A 17,666-nucleotide genomic window follows, 5' to 3' on the forward strand; every position below is an offset into this window, starting at 1 on the left:
AAAATAACTCCTACACTATGTTTCTTAGTGCAGTAAATGAAATTGAAGTTTTAAATGTTGTAAAAACACTGAAAAATAAAAAGTCCACTGATTGCTTTAATATCGACACGACATTAGTCAAAAGCATCATCGAATCTATATCTGTAATTTGTCATTTAAAGCTGGTAAAAACGCTAAAGTAATTCCTATTTATAAAAACTTAGATAGACATTTATTCACTAACTATAGACCAATATCACTTTTGCCACAGTTCTAAAACATTTTTGAGATACTTTTTCACATAGACTGGACACTTTCATCAAGAAACACAAGCTCTTTAGTGAAAATCAATATGGATTTAGAGAAAAACGATCAACCTCTATGGCAGTCATGGAACTTATAGAAGTATATATAATACATTTGGGATTTTTATAGATTTAAAAAAAGCCTTTGATACTATAGATCATAGTATATTATTGAATAAATTACGGCATAAAAGGCTTAGCATATAAATGGATTAAAAGTTACCTAGATAACAGATATCAGTCTTTGCAGTTCAACAACATTCAATCAAAAGAATTGATGATCTTTCACGGCGTTCCCCAAGGGTCAATGCTTGGCCCTAAGTTATTTATATTATATATAAACTATATCTGCTGTGTCTCCAAAATACTTTAAAATGTTTTGTTTGCTGATGACACAACTCTCATTGCTCTGTAGAAAATTACGGTGAAATTAGATTACGGTGGAAAATGAATTAAAAGCATTAAAAAATTGGTTTGAGACCAACAAATTATCTCTATGTTTAAACAAAACAAAGTTGATAGTTTTTCGCACGAGACAAGTCAAGCACCAAGTCACAATTAGAGTAGATTCTAATGAAATAGAAGAGTTCCGTTCTGTTCCGTTCCGTCTTCCATTCCGCTTATCCGGGGGCGGGTCGCGGGGGCAGCAGCTTTAGCAGGGAAGCCCAGACTACCCTCTCCCCAGCCACTTCAGCCAGCTCCACCGACGGGATCCCAAGGCGTTCCCAGGCCAGCCGAAAGACGTGGTCTCTCCAGCGTGTCCTGGGTCGTCCCCGGGGTCTCCCGCCGGTAGGACATGCCCGGAACACCTCACCAGGGAGGCGTCCAGGAGGCATCCGAACTAGATGCCCGAGCCACCTCAACTGGTTCCTCTTAACGCGGAGGAGTAGCGGCTCGACGCTGAGTCCCTCCCGGATGACTGAGCTTCTCACCCTATCTCTAAGGGAGAGCCCGGCTACCCTGCGGAGGAAACTCATTTTGGCCGCTTGTATCCGGGATCTTGTTCTTTCGGTCACGACCCACAGCTCGTGACCATAGGTGAGGGCAGGAACGTAGATCGACCGGTAAATCGAGAGCTTTGCCTTTCGGCTCAGCTACTTCTTCACCACAACGGACCGATACAGCGTCCGCATCACTGCAGACGCTGCACCGATCCGCCTGTCGTTCTCCCGCTCCAACCTACCCTCACTCGTGAACAAGACCCCAAGATACTTGAACTCCTCCACTTGGGGCAGGATCTCATCCCCGACCCGGAGAGGGCACTCCACCCTTTTCCGACTGAGGACCATGGTCTCGGATTTGGAGGTGCTGATCTTCATCCCAACCACTTCACACTCTGCTGCGAACCGCTCCAGTGAGAGCTGGAGATCACGGCTTGAAGAAGCCAACAGCACCACATCATCTGCAAAAAGCAGAGATGCAATGTTGAGGCCACCTAACCGGACCCCCTCAACGCTTCGGCTACGCCTAGAAATTCTGTTCATAAAAGTTATGAACAGAATCGGTGACAAAGGGCAACCTTGGCGGAGTCCAACCCTCACAGGAAACAAATTCGACTTACTGCTGGCAATGCGGACCAAACTCTGACATCGGTCGTACAGGGACCGAATAGCCCGTATCAGGGGGCTCGATACCCCATACTCCCGAAGCACCCCCCACAGGACTCCCCGAGGGACACGGTCAAATGCCTTCTCCAAGTCCACAAAGCACATGTGGACTGGTTGGGCGAACTCCCATGCACCCTCGAGGACCCTGCTGAGGGTGTAGAGCTGGTCCACTGTTCCACGGCCGGGACGAAAACCACACTGCTCCTCCTGAATCTGAGATTCGACTTCCCGACAGACCCTCCTCTCCAGCACCCCTGAATAGACCTTACCTGAATAGAAGAATGTATGAAAATAAATTTCATGGTGTAGTTATCGATGAAAGATTAAACTGGAAGTCCCACATAGACAATGTTAAAAGGAAAGTGTCCAAAATGTATCCATAACAAAACAAAGGATGTCGTGAATAAGAAGTCATTAAATACATTATATCACTCATTACCATATCTAACCTATTGTGTGGAAATATGGGGAAATGCTTACAAAACAAATAGTTACCCTCTTTTCAAATTATAAAAAAGCACTAAGAGTTATTAACTGATCAAAATATACAGAACCAACAAATTCACTATTTATCAAATTAAACACAATGAAATTTTATGATCTAGTTGAGTTTAAAATTGTTCAAATAATGTACAAGGTACACATCAACCTACTAAGCTGTTTCAGAGACAGTGGCTATGATTTGAGGGGTATACTTGTCTGTAAAAAATTCAAAACAAGAACAAATATTAAGCAAAGGTGTGTTACAATAATAGGTGTAAATTTGTGGAATAATTTTGGAATTAACCTGAAAAAGGTGTGAATCACTGGTTGTGTTTAGAAGTATGTATAAAAGCAAAGTACAGCAACAATATTTAAATCAGTCAGTACAAATGTAGAAAATAAAGTGCAATTAAAAATGTATGTGTAAGCCTTTGTGCTGATTTATATATTTGTAAAAATGTTTGCTTATCAACTGCAATACTGTTGGCATATCTATGCACGTATAAATGCAGCTGTTTATGTATAAGTTTGTGTTTGGTTTTTTTGTAAGGGGGTAGGACTCGATAAGTTTTTTACTTCTTCCTACTACTTACTCCCTTTTGAACAAGCTGTGCTGTGCTAATGACTAATGATGCTTCTATAAGGTTGTTTTTTTCTCTTCTTTGAAATCTTTTTTCTGCTACTTGTTTATATGTTCATATGTTCAATAAACAAATCAATCAATCAACGGCATATGATAGCGATATAAGGTAGGCCTATGATCAGCGTTGGGAATAAAGACGTTTAGAATAACGGCATTAGGTAACTCCATTCTTATTTCATAAGCGGACTAATCTAACAAATCATTTTCCCATATTTGAAACGCCGTTATTGTTATTGTATGTGAAATGCGTTGCGTTACAAGGTTCCGGTAAGTCCATTCATGAAAATGTCATTTTAGCACAGTAGTGCTGGGCAATATGACGATATTATCGGGAAGACAATAAAACAATTCTTACCATGTCATTTTTTCCTATCATGTCTATCGGCATTTGTCACTTACAGAAAACAAAATAAGTGACAGAATGCTTGTTTGATAGGTAAAATCATTCATTTGCATGCTTATTTCACACATAACAGTCAATCATGATATATAGTGGTCATACATTACAAGCTTACGGTGCCAACTATCATCCACCGATCATTATTTGAACCGCTTATAGTCAATAACTAATTAATAGAAAAAAAGGTGGGTAAATGCAAATAACGAAGCCTTCTACTTTGAAAAACTTAACTAAAACAATAAACCCAATAAACAATTATTAACAACTGTTTAAAAAAAAAAAGCCCCCTCAAAGAATGCTGGGTACTCCCTCGCTCCTTTCGGCCAACACAAGGCTTGAAATAATCTGTTTCGCATAGCAGTTTACGTGTCTACATGACGTGTATTTTTAGCCTCATTATACAAGGATTTTAAACTTTTTCCCAAAATTGTACGGCGGGGGCAGCCCCAAAAGCTTTGCTGGGATGTTTACATGGCGGCGTATAAAAGTTGCAAATACCGACATTCTCACAAAGCAATTGCTTCGCTGGGATGTTTACATGGCGGCGTATAAAAGTTGCAAGTACCGACATTCTCACGAAGCAATTACGAGGATTGATTAACAAGTGAGAAAGACGGAGAAGCCATACTTACTGCTATGCTAACCGGCTCATGTTATCGTTGACGTGGCAGTAAGTGCTTGGGTGATCGATTTTACGCTTTTCACAAAAGTCTCGTTGGAACCGCGTTAAAGTGGAGCGTGTCCAACTTTGAACAGCAAAATAGCAGGCAATTTAATGATTATATCTGGAGAGAGAAACTAATGCTACACACTTAGCAAATTCATGCTACACACTTCGGTAAACAGAAAGTGATGTGCTTGTTACGGCGTCATGTACGTCAGCCAAGAGGAGGATTAAACGTTTATTACTATTGATAAGCAAGTCAGAATATGAATGGAAATACTAAAGTGAATACATTTAATATCACTAAATGTTATTTGTTTTGACAATGTAGTCCTGAGTTTTGAATTTGACTTTTGACATCTACACAATAAATGTTCTCAAAATTACATTACACAGTTGAGCTCATCATTTTTTATTATTTTTAATACATTTCTGTATGATCATTTTTTTATCCCTCTTATTTAGATGAAAACAATTGTGAAGAATATGTCACTGTGCCTCTTCTGTTTGCATTTGATCATTTTATATAGCAGCACTACTAATGGATGCATTTCTCATTTGATACACATATGTTTAATGTCACTTAAACATAAGATGAGATAACATAAACAGTCATAGTGTGTTGTAGAATTTTTTTTTAAAGAATAACTGAAAATGTATCGTGACATATCGTTATTGTGATATAAAATAGCCTATCTCGTGTTAGAAGAATTTTTCCATATCGCCCAGCACTAGCGCACAGTTAGAGGCACTGTTGTTGTCGCATCTCGTCACAATAAAAGTGTCTTGACAGCTGGCCTGCATAGTGACGTTTATTTTGGAAGTACCGCGGGAAGCGGGTCTCAACATGTTTTCCTTCACAATGAACATAATGTTAGCATTTTAGCAAGTCCATGTCCCTCGCCTGGAACTTATTCAGGGTTTGACAACTTTGATAAGACTGACGTGGATAAAAATCTGCCGAAAAACGGCCACCATGAGGAGTGATTTGTTGACAATATTGTTTCAACAAGAACCATTGCAGGACATCACAACTCCAGAAGCATTATGACAGCGATAAAGATAAGTCACATAGCGACACATGCCTCGTGTAATTAATAGCACCAACAATTGCATTTCTCTTAACCGTCTGTGCTACGAATGTCCACAAATTACATATAGGTGACATATGTGCCACACATCACCATATATCCAGTATTTATTTTATTTTTTAAATTTTTATTCTGATTGCTGTAGTAAATGGCAGTGGTAGAACATACAGTATATGGTATCCGTCATTATGGAGTAAGGCATTTGTGTGACATAAATATTCACAAAAATAAATGAAAACACCCTTTATAGCCTGGACATAATTGGAATTCCTTGTATAAAAAATAAAACTATAATAATAAAAATAATGTTTAAAAAAATCAAAATTATTTTATATAAAACAATCTTTTTAAAAGTAGTAAAATAGTTGCTTTGCCTGGGTACTTTTATCATGAAGTAATTCACTTACTAACACAGTTACTTTTGTTAGCAAGTAATGAGTAACTATAACTAATTACTTTTTTTAAAGTAACATTCCCAACACTGCCTATGAAATCAACTTTAACATGCAAATTCTAACATATGATTGCTTGAATTTCTGTCTTTGTTCAGGGTCTCACGCTGGAGTCAAACTCCAGCTGGCACTGGGAGCATTCAAAAATGAAAAACAGAGCACTAAGAAGCGAAAGAAAACCAACAAGTGGGAAGTAAAAGAGTCAGCGATCCACCGCGTGGCATCGTCACTCTATCATTACAGGCCCTGACCACTTGTTTTCGTCGCCATGCACCGCAAAATTCCCTCCAAAGAATCCAGTCGACACTTTCACCTCGGTTTGCGCTAAGCTGTGCCATTACAATTTCATGCAGCACTCCGCTGTTTGCTTGTTAAATGACACTTTAGCAGCTCCAAACTGCAAGACACACTTTGCTTTCAAGTATGCTTAGGAATTGCTATTTGCTCGAGTCCGGTTGAATGCAGTTGAACGACAAGAATATTTGCTGCGTGTGAGCCTCAGGCGGGCATTTGCGTGTGTGTGTGTGTGTGTGTGTGTGTGTGTGTGTGTGTGTGTGTGTGTGTGTGTGTGTGTGTGTGTGTGTGTGGGGGGGGGTGTGTGTGTGTGTGTGTGTGTGTGTGTGTGTGTGTGTGTGTGTGTGTGTGTGTGTGTGTGTGTGTGTGTGTGTGTGTGTGTGTGTGTGTGTGAGAGCGCCTTCACGTGACGTGCCATAAATCACACGCCATGGTGTCCTTGGAGCAGTAACACATATCATAGAAATCAATGCGGAGGTCAAGTTGAACAGGGCGAGCCAGAGGCTGAAAACAGCACAGCAGCCAATAAAGATGACCCACCAGCACACATGTCAACAACAGCGACAGATAAAATAACATGCGAATACAAATACATACATGCACTGAAATACAAATGTCAATTTATTATTATTTTTTTTTTCTGTGGTCCCTGTGCTCTTTGTATTGCTATTTAATTTAATTTAATTTAATTTAATTTAGTTGTATTTGATTATGTCAGGATAGCAGTTGAGCAGTTTGGACAATGGATGGATGGATGGATAGATGTGTCGAGGGTTATACCGAAAATAATCAGAAGACATGATACTAAAAAATGGACAAGGACAATACTATGATACATAACAATATACATAATAATAGATTTAAATAACACAATATGATTATTATTGTTATTACATTAATTAAATAATACAAAAAATATAAAACTCTATTGCCCATAAAATGCACAGGAGCTTTCACACAGACGATAAATTAATTTTCTGGTTTAAGCGAGCGAAACACAAGAAAAATGTACAGTCCACATACTGTATATTGTGTTTTACACTATTACTTAGCCTTCACAGTATCACAGATACTTGTGGATGAAATAGCAAAGCTTATAGTAAAAATGTACGTAAAGGTGCACACCTCGCCAGGTCCTTTCAAGTGAAAGCGAGTGAGTCTCGTCAGTCAACATATCCCCTTTTTTTGTTTATTGTAGACCACATCCTCTTTCGTGGCAAACTCTTTAGGGCTGTCAGTCAAGAAACATGTGGATATACTGAAATAGAATTTTGTAATGTGTTAATTAGTATGAATATCACTCTATAATATTAATATCGCTGGCATTGGGCCAAAATCTCGTATATCCAAAATCATCACAGAAGACCCCAAGAACCAACCATTAACATTGTATCATCAAAGTGAGCAAATAATAAAACAAGCCCCCGAGGTCCAGGATTGGCCACCTCTGGCTATAACTGGTAAAAAAAAAATGTTTTATTTTTTATTTTTTTTTAATAAAAATCAATACTGTATGACATTTCTGCCATCTACTGTCATACTCCATATTGCTAGCAACGCAAAACTGTACAAGCCCTGACATCTGTCTGCTACTAGTTCTACTAAAACACTCAAAAACCTATGTATGTGAACACACACAAAAACTAATGGTAGCAAACTAGAAAAGACTGTAAATGCTGTAGCATCTGTATAAATGCATGTGCCTTTAAGAGGGCGGGGCTTGACGGGTTACATGTGACGTTGGCAAGTCTGTATATGAGTGTCTAGATGTTGACTAGAAGTTTATAATGTCACTAGTAGCGCAGAGTTGTTAATTGTTGTTAATCAATTTATTGATATCCAAGTCAAAGAAGTGGGCAAAACATTACTAGTAAGTTTCAGTTGCTAGACTAATGCCCCGAATTGTCTTACTAGTGAGGACAAAGAGTGTACAAGTACATTATTGAACAAATTGTCAAATGGCTTATATGAAGCAAAGCATAGGATGCTTGAAAAACGTGACAAAAGCACGTTTCATAGTAAGATTACACACACCACACAATTACACTCTACACTACACGTGCACACAAATGCAAACAATGACAAAGCTTGACATAATCACAGCGCTTTAATCATTTATGACAGCAGATGCATAATTCAAAAATCAGCATGAAAGATTCACAAGGCACAGTACATTGTTTAATCTTCCCCCCACCTCCCCTAATTTACACCCCCCCCCCCCGCACACACACACGCACACACACACAAACGCACGCACAAACGCGCACACACACGCCTCTCTTAGTACAACAGCAGGGGGTTTACTCATCACACAACATAAAGGGTGAAAGAGAAACCTGTCGTAAAGGTCCTCTTCAGTTATGTCTCTCCCACCATTTTTTTAAGACCTCAGTTTCCACTCCTTCCCTCTCGCCTTGTCATGAGGATTGTTATCATCCTGATTTCGCTTTTCACACCCGCTCTCTGTCTTGTATGAGCACCTCTACCAGTTCACATACAGAAGTGTCAAAATCACTCGCATACTGTACTTAAGTAGCAGTAAAGCTGTTTTGCGTTGAGATAAGAGTGACCCAACATACAATTTTTTTTTTTAGATACGAGATTAGGCCAATTTTTGGGGACTTGCGATCACAAACTTGCGATATGAGTGGTGTATCGTGGTGAATTCAGCTTAAAACACGTCACAAGGCTGTTTAATTATAAAACAGACAATTGCATGTCATACAGTAAATTTAAAGGTTAAAGTACCACTGTTAAGTTATTAACATTGTTTTTTAGTTTTAAATTATATTTTAGCCGTTTATAATTATGTTAACTCAGTATGGCTGTATGAATAGACCTATATTCTTATCTGTGTTACTTTCATGAGAAAGAGCAACGGGTCTGTCTATTCATTCGTAATCTAAAAGGGAGGTTTCCGGGGATTTTGCTGTGTCACCAAGGGAGTCAGGCTTATTATTATTGTATTCTTTTAATCTGATTTATACCCATGGGAACGGATTCTCTTGTATTCAGTTGTAACCAGGTGTGTTGTGGGCTGACCTTTTTTTGAACCCTTTTTGTGAATAAATAACGATGTGAGCTGGAGAGAGGGAGCCACATTTGAACAGAGACATCGCTTGGATGGTCTGTCTGATGTGGACCAGAAGCTTCTGTTAATTAAAACCTTTGCAAAGGAACTTCTTCAACAGAATCTCACCATTCAGTTAATTGAACACGCAAAGAGTACAATACTTAATATTGTCTACTCTACCAAATGGTGACCGCCGACGCTGAATTATAACGAATGGTCTCCTCCGTTGAACCAAACGGAAGGTGTTATTCTGACGTGGAACAAGCTGCGGCGTTCAAGGACGGGCGGAACTTCTAGGCCTAAATAAATAAAGTACGGTAAGTGGAGATCTTTATCCACGTAGAAGAAGTTTTGTCTGTCTGGTCCGCTGCAGCTGGTTTTTTCGTCTTCCAAATTATCTAAATTTTAAAAGAGATCTGTGTGAACGAGTTGTAGTTTTGATGTCGTTCTATTGTGAGTTGTGATAATTCCGACGATATTGAACTAAACACGTCGTGGAGTGGTGCATTTGAAGGTGACGTAATGCAGACTCGAAGTGATGAAGCTTTTTTGTACAGGAAGAAATAGCGGTTAATTTTTTGATTTGTTTTGTTTTTCGTCAACGCTATGAAGAATCCTTAGACCATAATATATATTGAATAAAAGGGTTTGCCGGATGACGTAACAAGTCCTTCTTGTTACTAAGGATCGCGAAGATTATGGTACGCGCTTCTGTTTTTTAAGCAGTTTTGGCCGGATTTGAGGACAAGTAACATAATTGTTCATGGCTCTTGGTGTGAAAGTTCTCTACACGTAATATGTCTTTTATTTGAAAAAGCGCCTGTTTGAAATTGAACAGAAAGGGGTCCAGGTTGATTACAGCGATGATTGGATTTTTGTATCACTGTATTTGCAATCGAGAGATTACGTGAAAGATTTTATTTCAGTTTTGGCGTTCCTACTTTTGTAGTTTTGGGGTCAGGATTACCGTATGAATTCCTTTTGTTCTACGGTTAAATTCGATGGTACGTGACATTTTATTTTGAAAATGAGCGCCTTGCAGAAATTTTGCAATGTATGGAGAACAGTTTAGCTCAGCGGGATTGGGTAACCGCTGTGTATAGACGAGAGGTCACGTAATTCTTATGTCTGTCTGTGTGTGGCCATATGTGTTAACATATTGAACTATTAATATTAAAAGTGAGACGTCACTGTATTAAAACCGAATGTATACATCAAAAACTATAAACAAAATGGAGGCGATTTCGACCCGGATACAGAATGGTTTGTCCTGAATGCGCTTCCGGTTCAGCGAAAAATAAAAGCGTCGATGAACAATGAAAAAACGAACTATGGATCGATTGTATACAAAGCTTTCGCTGGACAAAATGGTATGTCAGACTTTTGTATTTTTTTTGTTGGTAATGGAAAAAGGCTGAATTTTATGCTAAAATGACTCCAGCATTTGTGGAGCAGTTTATGGATGGGTTGTTTAAAGTTACCCGTTTATTGAAATTACCGTACGAAGCTGCGGTTTAAATGCTATAAGATTTGTAGACAACGAATTGAAGGAATAACACCGTTTATTATTTTATAATGACTGAAGAGTGTGTGCGTATGCATTTGAGTGTGTGACCTAGCTTCTAAAAAAGGTGGGGGTTTGTAAGTGAGAAGTGTGCATATGGGGATTTTGTTTGTTTTTCTTTAATATTTTAACTAAGTTTGGTGTTGTTTTGTGTGAGATGATACTGTTGTGATCGTGGCGTTTGTTTTATTAATGGGAATATGATAAAATAGGTTTTGCGATTTATAATGTTAAGATTCCCCCCCCCCTTCCCCCGTTTCTAGGTTAGAAAAAAAGGTGGGGGCTGAGCTGTGCGCTGTGAGCATAATGTGTCCTCGTAATGGGACTCTTTTTTTGTCAAAATGGTAAGAGAGGAATGATAAACAATATAAAATAAGTAATAGTATTTGAAAGATATTGTTGAGTTTTTGAAAAAAGAATATTAAATTAGTGTTTTATTTTTATTTTTTATTTTATTTATTTATTTTTTTTAAGTGACTGAGCTAATAAATCTTTATACTTTAATGATTGATGACGATGGTTAATTTGTTAACTTTCCCTTTTCGGGACAAATGAATAAAGAGTAATGATAAAATAATGGCATTTTGTTTGAGAGTTGATATAATTATGCCTACATCTTTATAGCTGTGGCTGGAAGTAAGATAGTTGAATAAAGAGTTATGAATGTTTTTGAAATTGACATGTTGATAATGATTTTTAATATTTTTTTTTTTTCTGAGTGTGTCATTTCAGAAACTGATGTTTGAGTTCCAAGGCAGATGAGGGTTTGATGGCCTTCACTGATTACAAACTGCGAACGGGATGCGCCCCAGCTGCTGATACGTTGTATGGCTAGTAGCTATTTGAAGGGGTATTGAAAAAAAAAGAGAAATTAATAAAGAGGCTGTGTTTTTTTACGAAACATTTTTGAGAAAGCAGGTAAAAAAGCAGTGAGCCGCAGCATGGGCTTGCCAGGATCCTTTGGTGATCTAACCCCCCAATTCCAATCTACAATGCTGAGTGTCAAGCTGGGAGGCAAATGGGTCCCATTTTTATAGTCTTTGGTATGACCAGCCGGGGATTGAACTCAAAACCTACCAGTCTCAGGGTGGACACTCTACCACTAGCTCACTGAGCTGGTGGCTGGTATTTTGTGTATTTAAAAACAACATAGCTTGTGAAGAAGCCCGCTTACCCTGATGCTAACAAACAATGCAAAATGCCATTAACATGCTAATGGTTAGCATAGTTTCAGTTTTAGAAGCAACGGCAGAAACAGTGGAGCAACACATGTGGACAGCAGATAATAACAATACTCTTAGGCATATATTCTTTATTCTTTAGGAAAAATGACAAATATTGCAGTAGCAGTAGAAAGAAAGTAGCCGCAGAAGACTATGCTTCGTTTCAATCTGCACAGTATCACACTGCTTCCTGGTGGCCAAGTAGGGCACAACAGAAGAAGAAGCACAATTAAATGGATAGCAGCATTAAATCATGACGCACAAACTCAAGTACAATATTACAGAGTGTTGTTGTTTAAAAATAAATAAATAACAATAATAACACAAAATGTTTGGCTTGTTTTAGTGGGGGTTGGAACAGATTGATTGTATTTCTATTAATTTCAATAGGGAAAGATCATTTGAGATATGAATGTTTTAAAGTAGAAGCCAAACCCAAAAATTTCTTCACAAAAATATGTTACATGGGTCCCCACTACCCTAAACACGGCATTCTGATTAGGATTGCATTTGTGAAATATGAGTAAAGCAGCAAAATCCACCTGTTTTATCCATCTCAGGGGTTTGCCATTTTGTCACTGGAAAATGACATGACAGTTGTTCAGGTAAAACCCTATCACGGTTTAGTTTCAGAAAAAAAATTAGCTGTGATTGGTCATCACACTTGTTTTCACTTACACTGTTGAAACAAATGAAAACCTTCAGGAAGGCTGCATTCAACTAACTCTCAAGCCATTGCATCCGGCAAGGAGATTATATTGTCATTAATGTGTTTGTCATATTAGAACATCAACACTACCGATCTGGTGATGATAGCAACTTGTTCTACTTTTTCCCCCCTACAATTACATTATTTTATTTTATTTAATATCTCAGTGAATAATGCAAGGAGACATACAGTATAATCCAGTTTTGAATATGAAGTATCATATAAATATTAGTGCCTAATAATTCTAAGGCGGTGTTTGAATCTCAGTTTCGGCCTTCCTGTGTGAAGTTTAAATGTTCTTTGTGTACTACAAATATTGCTTTATAGTTTTACCCAGCTGACACGTTTTACTGAATATGCAAACATATGTAAAACTGTTGGGGTTTTTTTACACTATAAAACAACAAGTTGTCCTGTGTTTCATTCCCATTTTAGATTCTGGACTTGCAATTTATTAGCAACTGAGTCCAAGAAAAAAAGAAGATTCATTTGAATTCGACAGAGTGGCTCTCATGTCCAGCTCAAGGCCCATGTGCTAGTATATTTTTTTTTTTACCACAATTCAAAAAAACAGAAGACAGACTAGTATGCACTAGTCGAAGAACTGTTGTATCTTACCAATAACGTTTTCCCACTACTGCCTTCAACTACTAGATGACATTTTTGCATACTAGTCGAACAACTACATCTTACCAGTGAGGCAAAGCCATCCACTATTTGATATCTTAGCACTCTTAGTACTACTAATGAAGCACTACATAATAATAAGTAGAATGTTATAACATCACCATTTTTACTAGTAGCACACAGTTGTCAACTAGTGCACAGTTTTGACCTATTAGGAGCTGTAGCTGTCCGACTAATATGCAGAAATGTCATACAGTAGTAAAAGGTAATGGTGAGGAAAAAGATGTACTAGTACATGGAGCTCAAGCTGGATATCAAGGATATCGAATACATTCTCCAATGGTTTACCACTTTTTTTCAAACAGATACCAGTACAAATACTAAACTCTTGATCAGTCTCAATACCACTACTACTACTACTACTACTACTACAGTACTGCTGATGCATAAAATTCACCCCCCACAAAATAAGAACTTTAACTTTAATTTTAAAGAAAGACCTATATATCCCAACATTGTATTTTCTTTAAAATTTCATGAAATTAATGGCAATTTTCTATTCTTCTAATGACTAATTTCTAGTTCCTGAAAATGGCCCTAAGATCACCGTCACTAGTACGGATATATACTGATACTGCCCATCTAGTTTTATGGAAAGCCCTTTTAGTATTTTTATGATACCCATCATGGACTATGTACTAGTACACTTTTTGTCTGCACTAGTAAGACAATAGAGTACACTAGAAGAATGACTGTGTCTTACTGGTGACATTTTTATCCACTACTTTATGACATTTCTGTATACTAGTCGGACAACTTCAAGTTACTAGCATGGAAAAAGTACAAGTGGGCATTTTGGTGCTACTGGTAGAAGAATCCTGAAGGCTACTAGTGCATGACACATGCCTACTAGTTGAACTTAGTAATGTTGCCAGTTTGGTTGGATTGGTTTATAGAACATTGAACATGCAATACAAAATATAAAATAAAAGTGAAAGAAAGAAAGAAAGAAAATAAAAGCCAAAAAGGAAAATAATTACTAGCAAAGTCAGAGGGAGTAGGAAGAAGTAGAAGAATTTATGTAGTCCTACCCCCACTAACTTATATCATGATAATGTACTATAAGTTGTTATATTTAATAATTTAAGATTTAAATAGAAGAAAGTGCAGCACTAGTAAGGTTTAACTGCATATTTGTGTGCCAAAAGTGGGACTAGTACTGAAAAATCACTAGCAAGACAGTCATTCCACTAGTGCATTGAAATGTCTTACTGGAGAGTAAGCAACCATAATAGTACATATTGTAGATATCAAGAAAATGCTCAAATGATTTTCCATAAAGCTAAACTGGGTGCTACAAACGGAGACACTATAAAATGACACTAAATAGTAAGCACACGGTTGTGCTGCCGTGCAGAAATCAATGGGGAAACGTTAGAGGACCTAATCATTCCACTAGTGCACTCCAGTCATATCACTCGTGTGCTGAACACCGTAAGTGACCCAAGAATAAGAACTAGACGTACCTGGGAGGTAGAAGTAAGGCGCCTTTAATCCGAACATGCCTCCGTTCCAACTGGAAGTGGGGGTCAGGTTAAAGAGCTCGTCGTTGGCTGTTCGTCATCCGCCCCTGCCCCCGCGCCTCTTCTCGCTTTGTGGGTCTCACAGGGCTGGCGAGGAGGTCAGAGGAGGTAAGAGGTCAACCTCTGTCTACTCCCCTTTGCCCCCTGGTAGACTTAACCTGCTTTGGGCCAAAACAAGGTGGAAGACTAGTGACGGACTCCGGGCTGAGAACAAGCGGCTATGTTATCATTCCTCCCTTTTACTGTCCGTGAGGAAGAGAAGATGATTGAAAATGAAATGAAAGTGAAGAAGCTTCTGCACGGTTTGGTCCTTCCTCTCTATTCATTCAGCGGCTTTTTGCTTCTTCATCACGCTTTTTTCCTGGCTCCCACTCCCCTTATTTTCTGGCTTTAACCTCCTTCCTTTTGCTTCTTCTGCCCCACTAGTGACTGCTTAGCTCAGCGGGCACCCAAGAAGAGGAGCAGGAAGAGAAAAAAAGAGGGAAAAAAGAGGAGGAGAATTACAAGACGGACCAGTGAGGGAGAGATGAATGAGTTTGTGTGTCTGGAAGGCGAGGAATGATGCTGCTGTGTGTGTGTGTGTGTGTGTGTGTGTGTGTGTGTGTGTGTGTGTGTGTGTGTGTGTGTGTGTGTGTGTGTGTGTAAAAACGGTTGGGTGAGAGGAAGAGGAAGCGAATCGAGCGAGAGAGGGTGTTGATGCACTTCTCATTATCAGTAGATTGGACGGGTGCCTGAGTGACAGCTGATTCATCATGGGAGGGAGAGAGAGAGAGAGGGAGAGAAAGAGAGAGTGTGTATCAGTCACCTCTCCCATCTTCTTCTTGTCTTTGCTCTTCTCAACCTGCAGTCTACTTCTGCTTTAGACCATGTGGATGGGATCTGCAAAACACACACACCATTGCTAGGCAGGCCCCATACTGTATGACATATCTAGTTAGCCGGGGCTTTCTGTCAATTAGAGTCCACTCGAACCTCAGATCAGATCCCATCTACCGCCAACCGGACTCCATTTTATCAGCATCGGACACATGGCGTCACGAGGCGGTGGTGGAGATTCTGTGCAAGATGGTGGTGAGAAAGTGGTTGCATGCGAGGCGGCAGAACCACTCCGTTCCCACCTCCACCTTCCTCAACGTATTATTTTTTTAGCACCTCTTATCTACCTATCTTTGTGTCCTTTTTTACAGTGGAATTCAACGGCCCAAATAATTTTTTACAATAATATGTTCTATCCTATGATGGCGTATTAGAGCCATAATATATATATTTTTTAAGTTAAAAGTACCACTGATTGTCACACCCACCTAAGTGGGGCGAAATTCACTTTCCGCATTTGACCCATCCCCTGAGGAAGTGGTGAGCAGCAGCAAGGGCCGCGCTCGGGAGTCATCTGGTGATCTAACCCCCCAATTCCAACCCTTTTAGAGTGCGGGGGCAATATTCCAAGAAAAAAACCTCACAAATTTGCCACTTTATAAACACATTTATCACATTTGCGAAAAAAAAACTCAGAAATTTGCGACTTAAAAAAAAACATTCTGAAACTTATGAGAAATACACGTAGCGTAGCTATAGTCTAATGTGAGGTTTCGTTGGTGGTAAATGGGACACTGTTTATAAAATGAAAAGGCAGGATGGAGACGGATTCATTCTTAAAACTTTACTCGTCATGGCAGCTAGAGCGACAACACTTCTTGATCAGCAGCTGACTAAACACTAACCAATCAGAAGCTAGCATACTTTAGGTAAATGCAAGTGAATGACGGAGAGCAGTCGATTCGACATATCAGCTTAGCTACTTGTACAAAAAAATACCAAAATGTATGAATGTGTAAATAATAATTCTGGAAACAGGAATGTACAAGTAAATATAGATTTTAACAAATTAATTTAAATACTTGATTCTCAGGGTGTGGACCTTCTTTGTCGCTGGCAGCACCCAACGCTTCAAAATGCGAATGCTTAACATCATATGGTTAAAGCCATTACTATCTCAAGTATTGGCAGTAGTATGCTATGCGAATTTCTCATAAGTTTCTGAGTTTTTCTCTCGCAAATCTGCCACTTTATAAAGTCGCAAATTTGCCAAAAATGTGTGAGTTTTTTTCTCTGAATATTGCCGCACTCTAAAAAATATATATTTATACGTGGCCGTCGTGGCCCTAATACGCCATCGTACTATCCAGCCCCACTAGTCTAAACATAGTATTCTGATTAATATTATGTTTGTGGAATATGAAGCAAAATCCGCCCAGTTGTATCCATCTCAGAGGGCGGCCATTTTGCCACTTGCTGTCGAGTGAAAATGACATCGCAGTTGCTCAGGGCTCATGTAATAACCAACCACGGCTCAGCACGTCACTTCACCAAACTCAGAAAACAAGTGAGCCATAGACGTTATCAAAAGTAGGCCTAGTGATAATTGCTGTTGCTTTTTAAACATGCTAAGTTAACTAGCCGTGTTAGTGGCAAGAACCAATCAAGCATCCATTTAATACCACTCTACTTGTACTTCTTTTTTTTAACACAAGTATATGTACTTCATCGTATGAGTACTTTTGCTATTTCTGACGATTAATAAAAGTTTTATAATGACAAGTGGAGTGTAGATAATTTTTGTTTAAATGACTTCCTTTGACAATATTTTGCGTTATTTTTTTCCATGTCAATTTCCTGTGCAGGTTAATAATGGCCATGTGTCCTCATACTTTTGTCCGTACAGCTGTATAGCGTTTGATAAGCAGTTGTGGGATCAGTTGCAACAACACGTTAGCCAACCACAAACTGACAACGGCGGCCCAATGTTGAGGGGAGATAAAGCAAAAGGAGGAAACTGTGAAGAGGATGAAGCTGTGGTGCGCAGGAGGCAGAAGTACTCACACTCTGCACTTAAGTAGAAGTAGACTTGTATTAACAAAAACACTGATAAAAGCAGCAAGGATTGACCTCCTTATTTAGAAAGTATGAAA

The 17,666-nt window shown here is 38.8% G+C and overlaps 1 protein-coding gene across 2 annotated transcripts in view; it reads right to left on the minus strand.

The window, feature by feature from the left end:
• The window catches only part of LOC147176411 (genetic suppressor element 1-like), a 77,979-nt gene extending 62,749 nt beyond the window's left edge, over positions 1–15,230 (minus strand). For both annotated transcript variants that reach the window (XM_086072962.1, XM_086072958.1), the window contains exon 1: positions 14,641–15,230. In XM_086072962.1, coding sequence (XP_085929088.1) covers positions 14,641–14,677 — 37 coding nt within the window. In that variant the 5' untranslated portion in view covers positions 14,678–15,230. The remainder of the gene's footprint in view (positions 1–14,640) is intronic.
• Positions 15,231–17,666: the final 2,436 nt, after the last annotated feature.

Source organism: Leptonotus elevatus, chromosome 4 (assembly GCF_054856555.1).
Source record: "Leptonotus elevatus isolate MCC_2025b chromosome 4, RoL_Lele_1.0, whole genome shotgun sequence".
Lineage (NCBI taxonomy): Eukaryota > Metazoa > Chordata > Actinopteri > Syngnathiformes > Syngnathidae > Leptonotus > Leptonotus elevatus.